Below are 13,690 nucleotides of genomic sequence, written 5' to 3' on the forward strand. Positions count from 1 at the left end.
ACCATCTCAGTTCCTCTGTTGTTTTCTCTCAGGCTCAGGTGTAGGGTTGCAAAGGGGCGGAAAATTTCCAGTACATTTCCGGTAAATTTCCAGAAACTTTCCATGGGAAATTAAGCTGGCAAATTGGAAACTTTCCATGGGAATTATGGGAATTTATGGGAATTAACTGGAAATTGGGGGTAATTTAAACAAACTGTATCATGTAAATATTTAGTTTTGTCATAAACAGACATCCATGCAAAATAATACAATTAAAAAAACATGACATTTCAACAGATTTATTTGTGAGTAGAATTTTTATCAAGTTTTAATTCTTGTATGTACAACCAATGCTTTTACTGAAAAACCACAAAAACATGAATGTTGAGTAAAATATTACTCACCCCCACCCCCCCCCCCTCCCCCAATCAAAAAGTAAAATGACCCCCAACAGTGTGGCCTCCAGAATGTGCATGTGATTTAAGCAATATTGCGATTATACAACAATTACCAACAAAATAGAGCGTATAATTAAATAAATATTCATGTTGATGGACGTTTTGCTCTCAAAATTTAAAGTTTTTTGCGAGTGTGCTTCCCGTTTCCATGGAAACAAATGGGGTCTGACTAATAACTGAAACACAATCAGTCACGTCAGTAGACTCCTATGTGTAATGGAACCTAGTTCACCTCTACAGCAAATAGTCCGAACCTTAGTAACGACCTAGCAACAGAAATGATTTTCTAGTCCCAGATGAGTGAACTCTGAGCTGACGTTCATGTTTTAACGCGGTCTCGGACTTTCCTGAACTAAATCAACACCGCACAAACTCGCACAAGTTATGACAAAGATGCCGTTTTTTTCCTTTCACAGATGTAGCTTCTACAACCGCAAACTCTGCATGTAAATGAAGATATAGCGCCGTGTCGCCGACACAGCTGATAGAGAAAGACAAACGATTACTCAACAACAACATAATTGTTCTATGTGACTTTGGCAGCTGTCAGGAACAACCTACAGGAGGTTAGTGTAGTTTGTGATTTATTTTCACGAGTAATAAATGACGTTTTTTAAAATAAAAGGGGGAAAAGTCCATGTTGCCATGGAGATGTGTAAACAACATGACATGGCGAAGTAATATTTTCAGTGATGAGTCAGCCGTGCTGTAATGCTGATTTGAGCACGTTCTAAATGTCTTATTGACCAATCAGATTGCTCGGTCGGAACTACTTGTTGTATAATGAGGAATAACATAGATATTCAAGTACTTGCATTACATCTGGTTGTTTTATCCAAGATTATGCTACAATCTATTTTCCCCAACTGTATTTAAGTTTCCTGTTAAGGGCAACCTTGAATTTTGTAAATTTCAGATTTATTCCCATTCATTCCCATATAGTCCCGTTAATTCCCATGGAAAGTTTCCAACTTTGAAAATCCCCGGAATTTTGCAACCCTACTCAGGTGTGTGTGTGTGTGTTTCAGGTGTGTTTCAGGTGTGTGTGTTTCAGGTGTGTGTGTGTGTGTGGGACTCACAGTTGGTGAGGTCTGGCGGGGCGAAGCTGTCGTTCATGAAGACACTGTTGGGTTTAGCCACTTTCAAGTAGACCACGTCTGGAGTGTTTTTCAAGGCAGTGACGGCGTGTTCGTGGCTCACCTCCTCCAGGCAAGCACTGTTCACCTGGTGACATCACAGCCACGCGTCACCACGGAGACCAGGAGGCGACAGGTAAAAACATCTGGACTCCTCTCACTGTGTTCTCTTATACAGCTTTATCATTTTTATACACTTTTATACTGTTTATGACTTCTTGTGCTTGTCAGTGCCCGAACAAAATCCGTTCCAGACGCTTCTGCGCATGCGCACTTCCCCCTTCTTTCAGTTTACGGCACCGTGGATATGCATGAAAACAGAGACGGTCTTTGAGGAAAAACACAAGCACGTCGCAACGAATTCCCCTCTGTTCTATTTCTGATTAAATTAAATGTGATACAGACCGATCAGTTAATTGTACAAAACGTTTATTTATTAATGTAAATGTGGTGATTTCTGCACATACAGACAGCAGCAAGTCAGCACTGCTCCTCTGACCAGCACACACCTGCACTGCAAAAACTCAAAATCTTCTAGTCAAAACTAATCTCTTTCCACTTAAAATAAGACTTATCACCTAAAAATGAACTTGTTTTTAGATAATTTTCATTTGTTTCAAACAAATTTTCACCTGAGATAAGTAGAAAAATCTGCCAGTGAAAGCAAGTTTTTTGTGCTTGTAAGAAGAAAGAAAAACTTGATCCTCTATCAGATTTTTCTACTTATTTCAAGTGAAAATCTGCTTGAAAGAAGTTAAAAGTGTCTAAAAACAAGCTGCTTTTTAATGTGATGAGTCTTATTTTAAGTAGAATGAGACATTTTGACTAGAAATAAGACAAATATTCTTGGTAAGATTTTGAGTTTTTGCAGTGTGAAGCTTCACTTTTCATTTACACAAACTAATCAATGAGACCATCAATTAATCTGCTCCTTTCTTCTCCCGGTGGCTGCTCTCGGTAGCTCTGCTCTTCTCCCAAAACCTCGGAGCAAACTTCCAAACAGACGTCAGTTGGATAAACTGACCACAGATCAGGACTCTAAATTGTGACTTTCTCGCATTAAAAAAACATTTAAAATTAATAAAGTGATGTTTAAACAGCGCTACGGCGGACTTTTAGTTGCTCTATTGCTAAGCTAGCAGTTAGCATAGCTTTGAAGCTAATGCCGTAAAAAGCCATGCGCAGAAGCGTCTGGAACGGATCTTGTTCCGGGTACGGATCGGGAACTGACAGCAACAACTCTACGTCTTCACTTCCTGTTTATTCTGTTTATGACTTCTTCTTGTGCTAACACAACAACATGAGACAGAAACAGAAGAAGTAGAAGTCAGTAGGATAACTCACAGCCAGCAGTTTGTCTCCGATCTGCAGTCGGCCATCTTTGTGTGCAGCTCCTCCCTCGATGATCTTGGTGACGTAGATGCTGTTGTCTCCTGGGATGTGCTGGTTGCCCACGCCCCCCGCTATGCTGAAGCCCAGACCTGCAGACCAGAACCAGAACAGAGAGGGAGGGGGTGGGGGGTCAGGGTCAGTAGTAAAGTAGTACAGTAGTGCATAGGGGTGGGAAAAAAATCAATTAATATTAAAGCTACATTGTGTAGGAATTCCTCCATCTAGCGTTGTGGTTGTATATCACAAGCAACTCAATCGTATTTTTCATGCTGCATTCACCTAAAATTGGGCAGACGGCAGACGGACGACAGCCGCTGCACGTAACGTTACCGGCTTTCTCTGGACTTCTGTGACTAAAATGACATCTGGTTTGTTCACCGACGGCTGTCTGCCCGACTGCAGGTGAATGCAGCATCAGTGTAACGCTCCATTCCTCCTCACTGCGTTACCGCAGTGACTTTTCACAGACGCCACATTCACCACGCTATGAGATAATAACACAACGTTACCACACAGAGTTGTTTTAGAGGGAAATACATGCAAAACTGCTGATGCGCGTTGCCTTCAGGGACAGTTTTTCATCATCAGTCTCTGTATTTACCTCTAAAACAACTCTGTGTGGTAACGTTGTGTTATTATCTCATAGCGTGGTGAATGTGCAGCTCACAACTTGTCCACCAGAGCGTTGTGGAGTTGTTGCATTGTGTATTTGATGAGTTTGATGAGGGAAACCAAGAAATCCCATAATGAGCCTCCGTAGCATAGCTCTGAGCAGCTCACGGCTCTGCTCCGCCGTTCTAAAAACAGCTTGCACCAACAATTAAAGGTAACAAACCTACTGCTATGACTATAGGGATTATGGCAATGGGCCAATTTGACAAAATGTTGAACTATTCCTTTAAGAATGCAGACTAAAAATCGAGAAAATCTGCAATATCGTAGAATCGCAATTTAAATAAAATCAAAAAAAAAATCGTAGAAGAATCGAATCGGGAGAAAAGCGTATCGTCCCAGCCCTAGTTTCTACGGTAACAGGATGATTGCCAGGTGCAGGGCAGCAGGTGTGGTCGTCGTGGTTACCTTTGGGTCCTTTGACCAGTTTGATCTCCATGACCTTCTCCGACAGCGGTTTCCTCCGGCGCACGTAGAGTCTGACCAGAGAGCCCGCCTCCTTCAGCGCCTCCACCGCCCGGCTGTGGGTCACGTCCCGCACGTCCACCTCGTTCACCCGCAGGATCACGTCGTTCACCCTGACACGCACGCAGCAGCACACACAATAAATATAAAACACAATGTGAGCAGCATGCGTTTTACAGTTTTTCTCAATTGCTAAAACACTAAACTCTGTTGCACTTTTCACCTGTTTAGACACAACTTACCATCACATTTTCATTGTGATGCACCTGTGTTGCATGATGCTGAGCACAGGTGGCAAAAGTCACACACAACTAAAGCACGAGTTTCACCGGTTGAACACAACAACTCAAAACTGATCACACTTGTGTCCAATGATGTGAGGGCACATATACTGTAGCTAGTTCAGGATGAGAAATGATGCTGTGGCTGAGTTGTGCACTTCTCATTTCTATATTTTTGTACTTTAGTATTTTTACGTTGGCCTACTGCAGTGGTTCTCAACGTGGGGTCCTTGAGAGATTTGAGGGGGTCCCTGATTTTTTCTTGAAACTTTACCCCTTTTTTTAGATTTTTTTTTTTTTTTTTTTAACTTTTTTTGTTTTAGAAATTTTACCCCTTTTTTCTAGAAAATTTTTACTTTTTTATTTTGAACATTTTTTACGAGAAATTTTACCCCTTTTTTCTAGAATTTTTTTTAAATTTTACCACTTTTTCTAGATTTTTAAAAAACTTTTTTGTTTTAGAAATTTTACCACTTTTTTCTAGAAAATTTTTACTTTTTAATTTTTATTTTGAACATTTTTTACGAGAAATTTTACCACCTTTTTTCGAGAAAATTTTTACTTTATTTTATTTTCACTTTCTTTTGGATAATTTTTACCACTTCCTCCTAGAAATGTTTAAATGTTTTTGGAGAAATTGGACCACTTTTTTCCAGAAATTTCTCTACAATATTTCCAAAAATTCACGCCATTGGCCCTAATTTAAATGTATAAAAAAGTAACATTCTTCAGTCTCAGAACAAATATTTGTGTATTTTTGGTGTTTACTTATAAATTTGGTCCAATGGGGGTCTGTGGTGATCTAGACGACACATCAGAGTGTGTGTGTGTGTGTGTCAGACAGTCAGAGACACCGGAGCCACTTCAGAGGCGACATCATCATCATCACCTGGATCAGGTGAGTCCGACTCCGCCTCGTTTATTATGAATGAAGCAGTGAAAGGCAGCGGGACGCAGCAGGGGGTTCTGGGTAAAGAGACACCAGAGAGTGTGTGTGTGTGTGTGTGTGCAGGGCCGTTGCTATGAATTCTGGGCCCCCTTAAAGAATACTAAAGTGGGCCCCTCCCCCTAACTTTTCCTTTTTTTTTTCTTAGACTACGTATGTATTATGGTTTTTTATTTAGCCTTCTTTGTTTTGATGCTAATGCAGCATTACACTGCAAAAACTCAAGTATCTTAGCAAGAATATTTGTCTTATTTCTAGTCAAAATGTAATTTCTAGTCAAAACAAATCTCATTCTACTTAAAATAAGACTCATCATATTAAAAGTAGCTTGTTTTTAGACACTTTTTACTTCTTTCGAGCAGATTTTCACTCTGATCTGATAGTGGAGCAAGTTTTTCTTCCTTATTACAAGCACAAAACACTTGCTTTCACTGGCAGATTTTTCTATTTATTGTGAATTTAAGTGAAAATGATCTAAAAACAAGTTAATTTTTAGGTGATGAGTCTTATTTTAAGTGGAAAGAGATTAGTTTTGACTAGAAATGAGACATTTGGACAAGAAATAAGACAAATATTCTTGGAAAGATGTAGAGTTTTTACAGTGTACTATGAGTATTAGTCAGGGTCTTACGCAGAATAAATCAGTCATACAAAGATTAGACTACTGGGGTTTTTTATGGGCCCCACTGGGCGCTGGGCCCCTAGAGTTATCATCACCTTTCTCCCCTATACGGCCCTGTGTGTGTGTGTGTGTGTGTGTGTGTGTCTCCACCTGAGCCGTCCGTCCTGCGCGGCCGCCCCTCCCGGGATGACTTTGGTGATGAAGATGCTGGGGTCTTCTCCGATGTGCGGGTTGTCCGTGCCGCCGGCGATGCTGAAGCCGAGGCCCGAGTTGCCCTGGAAACCGGAGACATGGTCAGCTGATCAATCATCAATAATAACACTAATCATCATAATAATAATCATCATCATCATCATCAATATGAGCAGGAAGCATCTGAACAAACATCATGACATAATTAAACTGATGATGACGTCACCTCTATGTTTGTTAGGGGTGGGAGAAAAAATCGATTCACATAAATATCGCAATATCTTTTTTGACGATTTTTAAATCGATTTTTTTTTTCAAAAATCGATTTTTTTTTATATATATATTTTTTTGAAATTTTTAAATTAATAAATTAAAATATTGTGCAATGTGCATTTGTTCGCTTTTTTACATACAGAGAGCACAGGTTTTGAAAAGGGTTTAAGTTCACTTTATAATGGAGTATGTTAATTTATAGGCTCCTACAGTATTTGTGTGCAGATAAATGTTAAAAATGCTAAAGACTAAAAATCATAGAGAATCGGCAATATCGTAGAATCACAATTTTAAATCGAATCGCCATCCAAAAAATCGTAGAAGAATCAAATCGGGAGAAAAGCATATCGTCCCAGCCCTAATGTATGTAGCCTATGTATAATATGGTGCGTTTTCTTATGTTTAAATATGTAAATGAGGCAATATCTAATTAAATATGCGCTAATTTGCATATAGAAATCTGAACAATGGATAAAGCTACTTTCAAAATTCTTGTTTTATTTTGTTGACACATTAGAGTCTTTAGTTTCTACAGAGGAGGATTTTGGATATCTCTTTTTATCACTCTGTAAATGAGAAAATACTGTCACCAGCCCCAAAAACAACATCTAATGTCTCCATGTTTTTAGTAATAAAATGTTGTATAAACGAGGCTGTGAATGATATATCAACAATCCCCTCTGTACAAACCTTCAGAATATAGAAAGGGATCAAACTGGAAGGTTTGGTGTCTGTTAGTGCTGCTGAAGTGGAGATTTCTAGCTCAGAGTCTGAAAAACTCTTTCTGAGAAAACGGCCTTTAAAGACTTGGACTGTAACATTACATAGATTGTTATTGTCAATCCTACTTTTATGATTGGTTGTGGATACATAGGAAATGACATCATTGTTCAGGAGAGAGAGCTTTACAATGACACCTGACATGACATGGGTCAGACTAACTTTTAGTGAATTTAAGAGAAATCTACGGACGAAAAAAGATGAAATGAAGTAAAATAAAAACCTTAATGTGGATTTTCTACCGTTTCTTTCAACTTTTCTGAAAAAAAAATAGCCCAAAATCTCAAAATTGATCAGTGCATGAAAAAACAACGTGTTTTTGCCTGTTAGTGTCTCGCCTTAATTATCAATCATCAATTAAACACAGATCAATTAAGTCAGGACGCTGCTGTTTCAACTCTCTGTTGACGTCACGTTTGTATCGGAGCACTGTTCACTGTTCACTGTCAATAAAGTTTCATTTGAATAAAGCAGCAGATTGTGTTGTTTTACCCTCTCCAGCGTGATCTCCTCGTACTCATAGTCGGCCTCCGTCCCGTTCACCTGCACACACACACACACACACACACACACACACACACACACACACAGACAGAGGTCACGTTAATAAATCAACAGGTTTTCACCTTCAGTTGCGTTGCCATGGTAACGGTAAGTCTAGAGTCGTCTCACACGCACACACACACACACACACATTCGTCACCACACTGCAAAAACTCTAAATCTTTCCAAGAATATTTGTCTTATTTCTTGTCCAAATGTCTCATTTCTAGTCAAAACTAAACTCTTTCCACTTAAAATAAGACTCATCACCTAAAAATTAACTTGTTTTTAGATCATTTTCACTTGTTTCAAACAAATTTTCACTTGAAATAAGTAGAAAAATCTGCCAATGAAACCAAGCAAGAAAAACTTGCTCCACTATCAGATTATTTCAAGTGTAAATCTGCTTGAAAGAAGTAAAAAGTGTCTAAAAACAAGCTACTTTTTAATGTGATGTGTCTTATTTTAAGTAGAATGAGATTTGTTTTGACTAGAAATGAGACATTCTGACTAGAAATAAGACAAATATTCTTGGTAAGATACTTGAGTTTTTGCAGTGCACGGTTACTGAGTGTCGCCAGGTAAAAAACAAACTTTGGACCTTCAAAATAAGAGCGTGGACTCACGTATGGCGGCGTGTCGATGCTGTCGGTGTTGACGACCACGGGCGGCGGGTTGGCCTGGAGACAGAGGACAGGTCAGAGTCAGAGAGGACGTCACACACACACACACACTAATACACACACACACAGATCCTTGTAAATATATCTTTGTGAGGACAGGTCATTGACATAATGTATTCTCTAGCCCCGTACCCTAACCTTAACCATCCAAAACAAATGCCTAAACTTAACCATTACTCTAGACCTAATTTAAACCTAATTATAACCTAAACTTAACCATTACTCTAAACCTAATTTAAACCTAATTATAACCTAAACTTAACCATTATTCTAGACCTAATTTAAACCTAATTATAACCTAATAACCTAATAACGTCTTAACCCTCAAACAGCCCTTGGAAAAAGTGAGGACCGGCCAAAATGTCCTCACTTCCCAAAAATGTCCTCAGTCTGTTGGTTAAAAACTCGTTCCGGTCCTCACAACGTAGCATGTACAAGAGCACACACACACACACACACACACACACACACTCTCTCACACACTCATACACACAGACTCACTCTCCTCATGCCGCCTGAGGACAGGAAGCGTCTGGATTTGAGCAGCTTAGCGACAACGACGACGACGACAACGATGCAGCGACGACGACATGATGTCGCTGAGCATCTTCTTCTACTACTACTACTACTACCCTCAGAATCAACCTCTCTCTCTCTCTCTGTCCTTGTCTGCCTCGCTCGCCCGCCCGCTCGCCCGCTCGCCGCCCGGCCGCGGCTCACTTCCCACCCGGCTGCGGCGGCGGAGCGGAGCCAGATGGGCTCTGCTCTGAAAAGTCAAATGGGGGGAACTAAGCGTGGCGTTCGTCCCACTGAGAGCATCTCTAATCTGCTGCTGCATCACAGCCACAGCTGGACACACACACACACACACACACACACACACACACACACACACACACACACACACACACACACACACACACACACACACACACACACTAGTAGTCCAGTAATTTTAGGCCAAAAAAAGGGGGTCAATGTTGAACAAATTGCAACAGAAGCAAACTCAACTCATGAAAAACACCCAAATATAGCCCATTTATACGCCTATTAACATTTTTCTCATGTGAATAGGGTCAAATTTTTAACCTCTAGATATCTCCATGAAAATTACTGAGTTGATTACTTACATTAAGACAAACAAAAAATGTATTACAAGTTTTTTGAAATTCTTTGTTAACATGAGCAAATTTGCATAAATTTGCATAAATTCCACCGTTTTGACGGCACATGTGTAGGCTATACATAAAGGTGCTGTGGTGGTACCGGCATGAAAATTGGAATGAGTCGACTCCATCGGTCAACCGATAAGAAATCACTTTCAAGATGACTGTAATTTTTCAAGACAGCCACAGCCTTTATAATATACATGTGCCGTCAAAACGGTGGAATTTATGCAAATTTATGCAAATTTACTCATGTGAACAAAGAATTTCAAAAAACTTGTAATACATTTTTTGTTTGTCTTAATGTAAGTAATCAACTCAGTAATTTTCATGGAGATATCTAAAGGTTGGTCTAAATGCCACCGTTTTGACGGCACATGTATACTACATAAAGGCTGTGGCTATCTTGAAAAATTGCAGTCATCTTGAAATTTAAAGTGATTTCTTATCGGTTGACCGATGGAGTCGACTCATTCCAATTTTCAAGCTGGTACCACCACAGCACCTTTATGTATAGCCTACACATGTGCCGTCAAAATGGTGCAATTTATGCAAATTTATGCAAATCTGCTCATGTTAACAAAGAATTTCAAAAAACTTGTAATACATTTTTTGTTTATCTTAATGTAAGTAATCAACTCAGTAATTTTCATGGAGATATCTAGAGGTTAAAAATTTTACCCTATTCACATGAGAAAAATTATTAATGAATGGGATATGTTTGGGTCTTTTTCTAAACTTTCCCCTAATGGGATTCTTCGGGGCTTTTTTTCCCTCACTCAGGACATGTTGAGGATACAAAATCAGTTGAGTTTGCTTCTGTTGCAATTTGTTCAACCCTTTTTCCATAAAATGACCGGACTATAGTGACAACAGTGCACGGTGGCGGCGGCGGCGGCGATGGCGAGGAAGAGGAAGAGGAAGAGGAAGAGGAAAATAAAGGAAAACAAAAGAACCTGTGACGTCGGAGGAGGAGGAGAAGGAGGAGGAGGGGTGGTGGTGGTGGTGGTGGTGGTGGTGATGGTCTCGGCCGGGATGGGCGAGATTGGGATCACGGGGATTATGGGAGAAGTGGGCGTGGCCTCGGCCTGCTGAACGATAGCATGGTGGGGGTCAAAGGTCAGACACACAGACAGACACAGAGCAGCACAGATGAACAGTGGTGGTGGTGGTGAGTGACAAGACTACCTGACTCCGCCCATCTGCCGCTCTAAGAAGATTAAAGCCAGTGTGTGTGTGTGTGTGTGTGTGTGTGTGTGTGTGTGTGTGTGTGTGTGTTAAAGGGATAGTTCACCCAAAAATTCAAATTTCACTCATTATCTCCTCCCCCTCATGTGGACTAATATAAGGGCTGGGAGAAGTTTCAGAGTCCTCCATGGCTTCTCTAAGTTACGGGGGGCTCTGTGCAGCACTATTTGTCCATATAATGGTTGTCAATGGATACCAACTTTCTTCGTAACAAAAAGACACACCAAAAAACATCCCAACATGAGAAATTGTTCCGCCGGTCACAGGAAGAGCAGTGAACTGAGACACTGGGAGCTTCCGCTACAAACAAGCTTAAAATATAGACTTATTTCATTTTTTTCAGAACAATTTCTCATGTCGGGGCTTCAATACAAGACGGACATTACAGACGAGCAGCATGGAGGTATTTGGATGTTTTTTGGTGTGTCTTTTTGTCACGAAGACAGTTGGTATCCATTGACAACCATTATATGGACCCCCCGTAACTCAGAGAAGGAACAGAGGACTCTGAAAATTCTCACAGCCCTTAGTCCGACATGAGGGTGAGTAGATAATGAGTGAAATTTGAATTTTGGGTGAACTATCCCTTTAAATCCTCCGTCCCTCGCCACACACACACACTCTGGGCCCAGCGGTGTGTGTGTGTGTGTGTGGGAGGGGGGTGACGTCTCTTTTTGTGATTATTGAAAAGCAGCAGCAGCAGATATTTATGTTTCAGTCTGGGAGCAGAGAGAGTTTAACGATGATGTCATCGCTCAGAGGTCAAAGGTCAAAGGTGAAGGTCAGTGTGACCTTGTACAACCGTTCATACGTTCACACTTTCTCTTCTATACTACAAAAACTCGAAATCTTACCAAGAATATTTGTCTTATTTCTAGTCAAAACTAATCTCATTCTACTTAAAATAAGACTCATCACATTAAAAAGTAGCTTGTTTTTAGACACTTTTTAGTTCTTTCAAGCAGATTTTCACTTGAAATAAGTAGAAAAATCTGATAGTGGAGCAAGTTTTTCTTTCTTATTATAAGCACAAAAACATGCTTTCAATTTTTCTACTTATTTCAAGTGAAAATTAGTTTGAAACAAGTGAAAATGATCTAAAAACAAGTTAATTTGTAGGTGATGAGTCTTATTTTAAGTGTAAAGAGTTTAGTTTTGAATAGAAATGAGACATTTTGACAAGAAATAAGACAAATATTCTTGGAAAGATTTTGAGTTTTTGCATTGTACAACTCTTGAGTAAACAAAACAACAGGAAGTGACCTGAGTTTCTAAAAAAAGAAAGATTTTTTTTTTTTACAGTTTGTTTCCTTGTTCGTTTTGTTGAAATTAAAAATTCTGATCCAAAACAGACCCAGTTGCGATCGCAAATCTTTATTTCCAACATTCAATATGTTCCTATTATATATATCATATAATAATGATACAAATAATATATTAGTATCATAGTACATATATTATTTGCAGCAGTGAAGCCCAACAGTTTGTTTGTATGTGAATGAATGAATGAATGAATGATGAGTTTTATTTTGGTATAGAGGCTGATGTACTGTAGGTAGAAGCTAAGCTTATGTACATCTACAACCTTTTACTTTACAAAATGATACTCAGCACAAAACACAACACTAAAAGGATGAAGCACAGAAATGAGAAATGTATAAAGTTACGTTTCTCATTACAACAAAATAAAAAAAATAGCGCACAATCGAACAAACTTAAGAGTACAAGATCAGTAAACTTAATTTTCCATGTTATAATGAGAGAAATTACATCATTTTTATCAAGTATTTTTAAACTGTGTGTTGCGTAGTTTCATAGTTTTTCCAGATGTTTGAACTTTTAACAGAAACACGGTGAGTTTTTAACCATGTTTAACCATCAGAGGTCGCTGTGATGTCACTCACCGCCTCATGTCAAATCTAACACCACTGTTACCACGGTAACAATCAATGACACCCACACTGAGCAACAACAACAGCAGCATCAGCAACAAACAGGGGAACAGAGCCTGCAGTGGTTTATTTTGAAAAGTCCCGACAGGAAGTGGCTGCAGCTCTGTGATACTTCTGATTGGTTGGTTGGTTAAAGGGGCGTGGCCTCTGGGCCGCGGTGAAGGTTTGAAACAGGAAGTGGCCGTGGGTCCATGTTTGATGAGCTCAACTCGTGTGAACGCCAGAAGATCGCGCTCTTGAACACCTGATGAATTTTATCATTATTTACACAAAATTCTTTATTCACACACAAAAATTTGCTAATTCTGTACCTAAATTCGCTCCTTTTTTACTTGAACTAAAAACTCTCTGTTTAAATCTCTCTATTTGATCAACAACAAAAAAAGCAATACATTACTGGACAATTGTGAAAAGTATTTCCCCGAAACCTCTGACTAACCCTTTATTAATGTCTATTTTTTTTCTTTTTTTTAAATTATTATTATTATTATTTTATTTATCATCCTTGTTGTACCTACCGCTGACTTATTTTTATTTATTTATTCTTCTTACTACAAGTATTATTATTTTATTATTTTCAAGCTATATTTTATATATTGCTGTATTATTGTACTGTCCCTTTGTACTTTTTGATGTGTTGTTACACAGGAACGTATACCTTGTTGGTTTTGTAAAATTTGTTCAATAAAAAAATAAAATAAAAAAAACTTGTGTGAACGCTCACATGACGCCAACTCACAGCGCCACCTACTGGAAACAGGAAGTAGGTCTTTGGTGCTTCCTCTGTCTGTTACTTTCTTTCTACCCAGAAATGTGTGTATTTCATTACTGATGGAGGACAGAGGCCTCCATAGGATCAACAGACTGTCAGACTGACAGCTGATCAGCTGATCACCTTCAGG

At 39.2% G+C, this 13,690-nt stretch overlaps 1 protein-coding gene across 20 annotated transcripts in view; it reads right to left on the reverse strand.

The window, feature by feature from the left end:
- dlg1b (discs large MAGUK scaffold protein 1b) overlaps positions 1–13,690 on the reverse strand; it is a 133,462-nt gene that overhangs the window by 30,644 nt on the left and 89,128 nt on the right. For 9 of the 20 annotated variants that reach the window (XM_085805294.1, XM_085805299.1, XM_085805295.1 and 6 more), the window contains 7 exons: positions 10,545–10,679; positions 8,366–8,419; positions 7,689–7,739; positions 6,102–6,226; positions 4,046–4,215; positions 2,918–3,054; positions 1,517–1,661 (listed from right to left, as the gene is read on the reverse strand). In XM_085805294.1, coding sequence (XP_085661420.1) covers positions 1,517–1,661; positions 2,918–3,054; positions 4,046–4,215; positions 6,102–6,226; positions 7,689–7,739; positions 8,366–8,419; positions 10,545–10,679 — 817 coding nt within the window. The remainder of the gene's footprint in view (positions 1–1,516; positions 1,662–2,917; positions 3,055–4,045; positions 4,216–6,101; positions 6,227–7,688; positions 7,740–8,365; positions 8,420–10,544; positions 10,680–13,690) is intronic. The other 11 variants (XM_085805300.1, XM_085805314.1, XM_085805307.1 and 8 more) reach the window with 2 other exon arrangements.

Source organism: Trachurus japonicus, chromosome 17 (genome assembly GCF_045865225.1).
Source record: "Trachurus japonicus isolate A0001 chromosome 17, Traja_1.0".
In the NCBI taxonomy this organism is placed as follows: Eukaryota; Metazoa; Chordata; class Actinopteri; order Carangiformes; family Carangidae; genus Trachurus; species Trachurus japonicus.